This window comes from Gastrolobium bilobum, unplaced genomic scaffold, assembly GCF_033153095.1.
Source record: "Gastrolobium bilobum isolate Gb01-03AN ecotype WA unplaced genomic scaffold, APGP_CSIRO_Gbil_v1 utg1221, whole genome shotgun sequence".
NCBI lineage: Eukaryota > Viridiplantae > Streptophyta > Magnoliopsida > Fabales > Fabaceae > Gastrolobium > Gastrolobium bilobum.
The window spans coordinates 430,739-440,970 of NW_026897257.1; the positions used below are offsets into that span (position 1 = coordinate 430,739).

General features: G+C 35.8%; 2 protein-coding genes across 2 annotated transcripts; both read right to left on the reverse strand.

Annotated features, from left to right (window-relative positions):
- Positions 1–2,287: 2,287 nt before the first annotated feature.
- Positions 2,288–3,061, reverse strand: LOC133305431 (uncharacterized). Its single transcript, XM_061505654.1, has one exon. The coding sequence runs from the start codon at positions 3,059–3,061 to the stop codon at positions 2,288–2,290; it is 774 nt and encodes a 257-aa protein (XP_061361638.1).
- A 2,668-nt stretch (positions 3,062–5,729) lies between these two features.
- LOC133305433 (uncharacterized) lies at positions 5,730–9,209 on the reverse strand. Its single transcript, XM_061505655.1, has 2 exons — positions 8,837–9,209; positions 5,730–6,459 (listed from the first exon to the last, which is right to left on the reverse strand). Exons 1-2 carry the CDS (start codon positions 9,141–9,143, stop codon positions 6,086–6,088), a joined length of 681 nt encoding a protein of 226 aa, XP_061361639.1. The 5' UTR covers positions 9,144–9,209; the 3' UTR covers positions 5,730–6,085.
- Between the last annotated feature and the right edge of the window lie 1,023 nt (positions 9,210–10,232).

A 10,232-nucleotide genomic window follows, 5' to 3' on the forward strand; every position in this document is an offset into this window, starting at 1 on the left:
ATTAATTACAACAAAAATATATTGGTAATTGTATCAATGACAGCATTTTTTGTGGTCCTCGATTAATTCTCTTAGAGCCTGTTTGGATCCTCTTATTTTTAAGCTAAAAACTACTTATAAGTTAAAGCTTAAATAAAGAAGTTAAAAGCTGTTTGAAAATTACATAAAAAAACTTAGCTTAAAAATTATTTAAAGGCACATATTTCAAGAAAATTATCTCTCTTTTCATCTTTATCACTCTTCATTTTAAAAAAAAAAAACACACAATTCAAGAAAAATAAATAAGAGCTTAAAAAAAAGCTCATCTTAGGAACTTTTAATTTTCAGCTTTTTTCTTCATTATAAAAAGAAGAGCTTTTCATTATAAGAGTTTTTCTCAAAACTTGTTTGGCCTAGCTTATGCTTATAAGTAGCTTCTAACTTAAAAAAAAAAATGATCCAAACATACACTAAGTGTTATATTGTAATTAGAGTTGCTTCCAACTCTTATGTAATTTTTTAACAATAATTAATTGGGATTATATTGTAGTTGTCAGCGTAATAAGAAGACAGGGAAATGGGTGTTTCGCAAGTCGGATGAATCAACCTAGTTGTGAACAAGCTGGAAATTAGTTGGATTACGAAAAAAAATTATAAAACAATCAAATTTAATAATATTATTGTCAAACATTCAATAAATGTATTAGTAGAAATTGTAAAAATATAAAATCCAAAGTAGAGAAAATGTTAAATTACGTGATGTTAGATCCAAATAAAGAATATTAATAATCACGCTTGCATATATTTATATTCATGCATTTAAAATTTGTTAGAAACGTTTAAAAATACCATCCAAACCAATTATTTGATTCAATGAATTTCTTAAAATTTATCGTATGTTACGGGTAAGAAAATCTTATGATTAATCATTTATAAATGTTATTGTTCATACAAATTATTGAGATTGAGCTAATGATGATACATATAATTTGTGAGAAGTTATATATATTTTTATGCTCTAAATATAATCTTGAGTGAAGACACATAAGTTATAAATACCAAGATTTTATATTTTTCAGTACGAATAGCTGAACGCTTTAAGGTGGATACTCTTTTATCTTCTTTTATGGTGGTTGTTTGGCGTGTTTCTTTTGAGAAAAAGGGAGGTGTGCCTGCAGAAACTTAAGGCTTTAATCAAAAGGAAATTAAGGTCGACCTAAATAAATCTAGATGTGTACAAGAGGGTGGAATCTCTTTAATTATAGAAGAATTTAGGAAATTACCATTACCTAAGTTCATAAAATGATGGGTATCTTCGACAAGATATTTAACTAATTTGATGAATAACAATAGATTATTATTAGGCGAAGTGATGCGCTCAAACTCTATTGGTTCTTTTCTATCATTCCATTAATTTCCCCCCCCAAAAAAGAAAAATCTATTGGCTCTTAATTTCTTATAGTATCTTTTAAATTCTTAAATAAAAGGCTTGTTTGAAAAACAAAACTGCTTTATTTTTTCTCGTCATTTCAAGATCATGTAATAATGGTCGCAAGCTTATGAAATCAGTAGTTTAAGCAAACTCTATTAAATATGATGTAAAGGTCAATTATGGTTCCGTAATCAAAGTGAAAACAGAAAAGAGTTTCCCATTAAATTGATCTTCTGAGCACAGCTACTAATGGTTAAAATGTACATATCACCTTTAAAAAAAAAAGCTAATATTTCGAGGCATAAAATATAGGGAATTACTTTTCTCATGTTACATAAACAAAATATTATCTCCTACACTCACATTTTTCAAATGGGTCCCACAAATTTTTTTTCTCTCACCTTTAACTCTTTTCTCTCTCATACTTTTTGTTTGAGCATGAGATAGTACTTCTCTTATACAACATAAGTATTACCCTAAAATATAAGCTGCCATCCTTTGCGTCATAACTCATAGTCGGGTTTCTCGTGATTGCCATTCACTCCAACAATTAATACACACCACCTTGCATACAAAAGTATCTTAGAATTTAGAGAAAATATAAATAAAAATAAATAAATAAACAAATCTTCTTGTTCACTTAGTGGGACTATGATCCCTCATGTATCGCGACTGTACACAATATTCCCTTCTAAGCAAAGTTGATATTATATCATATTTTTCTCTCACCCAAGCAACACTGAAATGACCAAAATACCCATGCCATGCACATCACCGTCGGTGTCATCCACCAACACAACAAGGTCAATTGCGTCAAGATATTGATAACTTTTCATGATACCCCGTGGGCGTGCACGTCACATGACCTCAAAAATGTTACGACGCTTGCGGCAAAGGAAACGACGTCGTCACTGCGACGCTACTGTGATCCTTACAACTCAATGCCTTTAGTATTCTCCACGACACCTTGCCGGAGCTCCGATTCACTGCCAACTTCTTGCCGGAATCCGTCGCCGGAAACATGGTCGTTGATGGATTCCGGCGAACCTGCCGGTTCTTGATGTCGTTGAGCTCCATCTCCGGCGGGAGCTTCATTGTCCCAAACATCAGAGAGTACCAGCGTGGCTTCATTGCCTTCTTAGCCACAACCTCCGACGCCGCAACGCTCCTGGACGAAGAATTCCGATCAATTTCCGGCGCCGTCGACGAGTCTCGTAACCTGCTATAATCCAAGGACCTGCTATTCCTCATAATGACGTGGCGAGAACCCGTGCACGTGCTGACACTGTTTGATCGGGTCACGGAGGAGAGAGACTCGGATCTTCGACGGTGGGTGAGTGATTTGGTTTGTTCCACGACGAGGTTTTTTTGGGGATTGTCGTTTTTGTCTTTGAAGGGTACGAGTTTGCCGCAGAAAATGATGTCGTCTGCGGGGCACATGTCGGAGCTGCTGCTGCTGCTGAAGCCGTTGAAAAACTCGTCGTTATCTTGTGATCGAAGAATCTTCGTGAACGACTTGTCGTCCAGGCTGGTCGAATTGTGGTTGAGTGGAAGGTCACAAAGCGACAGTGCCTCTTCTTCTTCTCCTTCTTCTTCTTGGGATTCCATATAATTGGAGTATTTGATTATACGGGCATGTTCATCTTCCATGGTTGAAGGAAATGGAAAGAAAGATGTGAAGGAAGCAATGAGAGAGATTAACTAGATGAGTTGTTTTAAAGAGAGAGGAGAAGCACTTGTTGTGTATATATATATGTGTGTGTGTGTTTTCACTGTGGTGTGCTGAAATGAAATTGAGTGAGGAAAAAACAAAGAAGGGTGCAGGGGAATAATTGTTTTCTATGAGGGTTCTTTTTTATTGTTTGGAGTATGTATAACGAAATTTATGTTTGGACTATTATGGTGCTTTCGGTTTATTTGTCGATGGCTTCTAGAATAAAATAGAAAGGAAGGAAGGTGATAGAGAAAGGCATCTAGAAAGCCCAAAATAGAGAATGAAGGGTGAACAGAGTTATGAGTATAGTGCGTTGTTCTTTTCAGCTAAAGAATAGTCCATTGTCCATACAATATTTCCAAAGGGGCAACTACTCTTGTGGCTATGCTAGTTTACTCCAATTCAAGATATTTTTCTGTTTGGCCTTCCTGTTGTTTTCTTGGTTTTTGGGCATTGGCACAGAAGAGAAGAGATTTATTGGCATTTTGACATATATGAAAAAAAATAAAGGAAGGAATAATCAAGAAGGTTGTTATTATTCATTGCCAAAGTCTACTAAAAATCTTAAATTAACCAAATCCAACCGTTTGCAAATTTAAAGCTTGCTAGAGGGGGATTACAATATGAAATTTGTGTTAAGGAAGGGTAAAGCAGGGTAATGGGATTATAATTATGCTCGGGGTAGTATTCTTCTGATGTGCAGATTATTTTGACAAAAAGAAATTGTGTAATGGTGTAGCGAATTATTGTTATAAAGGCTACACTATGATGTAGCCATTGAGTTTGCACTAAATGAATGAAACTTGTGTTGTTAGGCACAAATTTTGATTGTTATGATACCAAAATAATAATTTAAGACTTTGAGTAATTGATTAACATGAAGTACAGGAATGAGTAACTTGATTAGTAGAATTAAAATCACAAAATAAAGCAAGTACAATGTGGAGATATGAGCAAAATAACCATACTTGGATTAATTCCCTTGGGCTTCTTCGCTTCTTAGTCCTTTAGATATAGGTGCAGCAATAGTCTCCTAGGTAAAAGCAGTATGTCAAGATGCTTGCTGTTATTGGATAGATGCACTGAATCTTTGGTGTATATGATGCATTAAAGATTTATTCGTACTTGGAGGTTGTTTTTCAGTCAGTTGAGGCAATACATTTTGGCAAATCTTCTTATTGTAACCAACCATACACGCCACACCTTGAACAGGTTAAACGGAGGTCGCCCCTCTCACTAGTCATTTCTTAGTTTCCTAAGCATTCTAATAGGAATTATGTAATGCGAAGGTGCCACTAGTGGAATTCCAATCCAGGCCACATTTTCTCTCCATTGATTGGATGGATCATATGTGAAAATTGAAATAGCATTGTTCATAAATCTGTGTGATAGTACTTGTGAGCAAAGTCTTGAGAATCTTGATTGTTGGCAAAGATAGTTGCTACAGCATGTGTCCTTTGTGCACAAAATCCACGAGGCAAATAAAAAAGTGATTTGATAAATTAGAAAGTTAAACCTATGTACTATTCCATTACCATACCAACGAGGCAGGCTAATAAGTGCCCATTACTGCATGCACAACTCCTTGCCTCGAAGTAAAGTTGAAATTGTTTTGGTTAATTATGGACTTCAAACTTTAAGCCTGGAGCCCAAGTGGGAGTCCATTTTAAGTGCCTATTTTTCAAGTCTTACTTCCCTAGTAGCAAAAAAAGTAAAATAATTCATATGATAGTATTTGCCTTAATGGAAAAAAAACAGCTTGATTATATACAACCACTGCGATACACTGGATTAGGTTTATCCACGATAATACAGTTTAAAATAATCAGCTGATGAGACAGCACTATTGACAGTTTCTTTTTCTTCATTGCTAGCAGAAGCTTTGGCCCACTGCTTAAATATTTTTGCTTCTTTACTTTTCTGTTCAGATGCAAGTGTATAGGCAGGGGACAAGTTTTCCTACTACAATGTTTCTTACACGAAATTTTAAGGTTTCTTTGGTAATTCGGTTCTATATAGACAATTTGTACCGTACATATCTGCGGGAGCCAGAGTAGTAATGGCCAACAAGAATTAGACTTGGCTTAAATTAAAGCTCAGATATTGACCAAGGGTACCCTGTAGCAGAGCAAATAAGAAAAACAATTTATAAGCTGCAAAAAATGTAAATTGAGGGTGGCTGGGGGAAGATTGATGACAAGTCAGTACCAACTATTGTTACATTAATGCATCTTTTTTTATTACTAATCGGTCTAAACATGACTTTTAACTGAAAGATTGAATTTCTCTGATGTTCTACAATTGGTTTCAGTTCAATTTTAATTCGAGGCATTCAAACACAAAGGCTTTCTGTGTCATTCTGGCCCATGCTTACTACGCAGATGGATTGTCTTTTTCATTCTCACAACGAAGCACCGCCAAATAATGCACGTGATAAAGCTCAAATACCTTCTATTCAGCAATTAAAGCTGGGCGAAATTGTACACAATTTTACTTACATCACATACAATATTCAAAACGCTATCAAACTGTTATAATACCCAATTTAGTTAAAATCCATAATGCTCCTCAGTCATCACTCTATACCGCGTTCTATGTATAAGATTTGCCTTAAACAAGGGTTCCAATTCACAATTTGAACTGAATTACTACATACAAGTTCAACATAAAATCAGAGCTTTAAAAAAGGAAAAACTAATAGACTCTGCTCTTCCACCAGCAAAAATAACGAGGGGAATCATAAATTCACACTGCATTTTACCGAAGCTACATTTTTAAACATCCTAAGGTGATCATATTAATGTGACATGAAATGTACTTTATAATAATAAAAGTGCAGAACAGACAACTCCTCATAGCCAAATTAGAGAGCTATTGCACAATATCAACAGCTAAATAATCCTATAAGAAACCCTAATTTAAAAACTCTTGAGGAACAAAAGCATAGCATAGCATAATCTCTAGCCGCCGAAACCATAAAGGGTCCTGCCCTGCCTCTTCAGGGCATAGACAACGTCCATAGCAGTTACAGTCTTGCGGCGAGCATGCTCAGTGTAGGTGACAGCGTCGCGAATCACGTTCTCGAGGAAGATCTTGAGAACCCCACGTGTCTCCTCGTAGATAAGACCACTGATCCGCTTAACGCCACCACGCCTTGCGAGACGGCGAATCGCAGGCTTGGTGATTCCTTGGATGTTATCCCTCAGAACCTTACGATGTCGTTTCGCTCCTCCCTTTCCGAGACCCTTACCTCCCTTTCCTCTTCCAGACATGATGGTTGCTGTTGCTGATGTTTTCTCTCTCGAAACGAAACAAAACCGAATACGCACGCAAATGAATTACCAAATGAATGCTGAGAATGTGGAGATTATACATGTGACCACAGATTTGTGGCCGTTGGATTGCTTAGCTATCCGTGTGAATGTAGAATTTGGAAGCTGAGCCCGTTGGATTTATAATACTTGATTTCGATTGGCGGAAAGTGTGTGATGCGGATTGCGTGGGTTTGAAATTAGAAGTGCCGGGTTTTTTATTGGAAATTGTGTCTCTGAGAAAACACATTTTTTTTAGCACGAGGGATACGAATTTTGAATGAAAATGTACAAACCGCGCTTTACATGAAAATGTAACCGCGTTTTTTGTAATTTGGCAAGGTATTAATTCTTTGCGAAGAGGGAAAAAATGTATTTGAGCTTTGAAAACCAAGTCACAAGTTTGAAATTAGTAATAGCTAGAGCAAAAGTAAATTTGTCATGTTATCAAAAAAAAAAAAAAATATTTGTCAAAATATCAAACAGCAAAGGTTTTTGAATGCCAAGAATCTCATTTAAAGAAGTAAATAAATTGCTTCAAAATGATGCTTAGTAATAAATGATCATAGATATGAATCGAATTACAAATCATTGAAGCTAATTTAGTTGTGTAAAATGTTAATTGAGTTGAATTTTTTTTATTTTTTTAATACAAGTGAGAATTGAACACATAATAATCTAATACAACATATCCAAAAAAAATTCCATCAGACCAATCCTAATGATTTATAGAGCTGTTTAAACTTGTACTTAGGGGTGAAACTGGGCCGGGCCGACCTACAGGGGCCTACTTTAGGCCAGACCTAACTTAGTATATTTTGTAAAATAAGGCGAGCTTAGGCTTTGAAAAAGCTTGTTTAATATAAAGGTCGTAGGCCCACTCTCACAAGGCCTGGCCTTTAAGCCTACATGCTGACCTATATTGTACTATTTATTTTAAATAAAATAAAATAGAATAAGTATGCCTTGAAGAAAAAGACAAAAGATATAAATTTAATCAATTGCAATCTTTTATAACTTAATTATATTCGGTTATATTTTAATAGAAATCTAATTTTATTTCTTATGTAGGAGAAACCAAGATTTCAGCATGTTAGATTGTGTATATGAATGTATTAAAAGGTTTTCCAGAGAGGATTTGATGAAATAAATGTTATTTAGTTTAAGCATTTTGCTTTTGAAAGTGACTTAAATGCATATTGTACGAGTTTTGTTGTGATTCATGATTCTGTTTGGACGTTGAAATTATGATTTTTGATTAAGTAACAGGAATTTGAGTATTTTGTAAAGTTGATTCATGGTTATGCTTGGAAGTTAAAAAGTAACAGGCTAACGGGCTAGGTCAGACTATTTGTTTTTTATAAACGGGTCAAGCGAGACTAACAGTTAGACTCGTATCAGGCTTGGGTCAGGCCAAATTAAAATTTTTCGACGTAAGCTTAGACTTTTCGGGATAAAGTTTGACCCAGCCAAACCTACTTTCACCCCTACTTATACCAATCTGTTCGGTCAACATACTATTCTGTTCGGTCAACATACTATTTTCGTGAAGATTAATTTTGTCAATAATTCGCGCCTCAATTTCTAATACCCCGGCAACAAAAAGTTCCATCCCATCTATGGAATTTCACTTATGCATACCGTACAATAAATTACACATGACATGGTTTTCCATGAAATCGTTTTTAGTATGAATTTTTTTCTTTTTTGCTTTACCAAACATTGATTTATTATTTGTCTACCTGGGAAAAAAAAAACCGGTAACAAACGCCCCCTTAGTACCATAATAAGTTCCAAAACTATTCACCCATCGCACCTTAGAATGAGTGGCTGGAATTTCAATTTGCATACAGCTGGTTAAACAATCTCTAATCATACTAAATCCTAATTTCCCACCTCAATTTTGCAATATATTCAGCAGAATAGCACCCTTCTAAGGCTGTGCAAACAACTTTGGAATCACAGAACTTAAATTAAACCACTCCATTTAAATGGCCAAAAGAACCATGGCACGTTGGTAAAACTGACGCTAGTTACTTTACGATTCAAAGGCAGTGAATAGGTGCTGTAAAATCGAACGACCAAGCTCCCTTCTTGAAAATACAATTCTTGCAAGAATAAAAAATAAATAAAAAATCGCCACGCAATCGTTGTTTTCCCATTATAGCCAGCGTATTATTCAGGATTTGGATTATATAGCGCGTAATTCTTGCAAAAAAAAAAAAATACAGCTGATTACGAGAATTAAGAAACAATTAGCCATTGACAAAAATAAGAAGTGTTACATTGTTAACATTGGAGAAGCTATGATTTTATAATAATAATAATAATAATAATAATAATAATTCAAAAGAGGGTTTAAATTGGGCGAAACCCTAATCCCTAATTCTGCAATCTAACCCCCGAAACCATAAAGGGTCCTACCCTGCCTCTTGAGGGCGTAAACCACATCCATGGCGGTAACAGTCTTGCGGCGAGCATGTTCAGTGTAGGTGACAGCGTCGCGAATCACGTTCTCGAGGAAGATCTTGAGAACCCCACGTGTCTCCTCGTAGATAAGACCACTAATACGCTTGACACCACCACGCCTCGCGAGACGGCGAATCGCAGGTTTGGTGATTCCCTGAATGTTATCCCTCAGAACCTTTCGGTGACGCTTCGCTCCTCCTTTTCCCAGACCCTTCCCTCCCTTTCCTCTTCCAGACATGATATGATGGTTGCTGTTACTGTTACTGCTGGCTTCTCTCTCTCTTTCTCTCTCTCAAAATGAACTTTGAAGATGTTGGTGTTAAGGCTGTAATCTGGGGTGAGCTTATATAACATTAGACGGTACATTTGTTGCCGTTGGATTGACTTGTTATCCGTGTGAATGACTTATTTGAAGATATGGACCGTTGGATTATAAATAATTCATTAAAGAAAGTGTGTTACGGTAATTACCATGCTTTTAAATTTTCTAGTTATGCTTGGGTGATTTTTTTGGGTGGGGTTTAGATTTTGAGTATCCAGGTTAATTCCTTTTAATTAGGGGCGTGCCTTTTTAATTTAAACTTTTACTAGTAAAAAAAAATATTCACCGGTTCTGCATTTTTTTTTTTGTTTTTGAATTTTCTGAAAGTATTTTTTTTTTTTTTTTTTTTTTACTAAGGAGGGGCAAAGCCCCAAACAAAATAAAATTACACGACGAGAGATCTTAAAAGATCAACAAAAGCATCCTGAAGAAGGAGCTATAACAAAAGGAGAGGAGGATAATGATAAACAATAAGATTACTATCATTCTCAAAATGCCTAGAAGCAAACTAATGAGCACATCTGTTGTTCTCTCTGAAGGTGTGGACCCAACGAACATTCCAATTTTTAGTAAGCCACTTGTGAATATGGGAAACAACCTGAGAATTTCAGTTATTATTGCTACCTCCTTGAATAGTGCTGATTGCAATCTCTGAGTCACATTCCAACACTAATCTCCTAGCCCCAGTACCCCAAGCCATCTCTAAACCTTTGAGAATACCCCAAAGTTCTGCATCTAGATGATTACAAAAGCCTAACCTGAATGAGAATCCACCCAGAAAAGCACTATTATGATCTCTGATAAGGCCCCCACAGCTAGCATGCCTCCTATACAGGGATGAAGCATCATCTGCATTAATCTTCAACCAACCAGGATCAGGACGACACCACTTAGTAGATTGTTGGACACTAGGATTGCTGCTAAGAATGCTTCTATTCTTACCCCTAGCTTCCATTAAGTGCGCAATAAAACCAGAGATTACAAACTTGTCATTGCTTGGTCTCC

Excerpts from the sequence above, each read along its gene's own strand:
- LOC133305431 (XM_061505654.1), bottom strand. The coding sequence starts at position 3,061 with ATGGAAGATGAACATGCCCGTATAATCAAATACTCCAATTATATGGAA.
- LOC133305433 (XM_061505655.1), bottom strand. The coding sequence starts at position 9,143 with ATGTCTGGAAGAGGAAAGGGAGGGAAGGGTCTGGGAAAAGGAGGAGCG. Across the intron at positions 6,460-8,836 it reads GACCCTTTATGGTTTCGGGG|TTTGCGTGCGTATTCGGTTT; the intron begins GTTAGATTGCAG and ends TTTGGTAATTCA.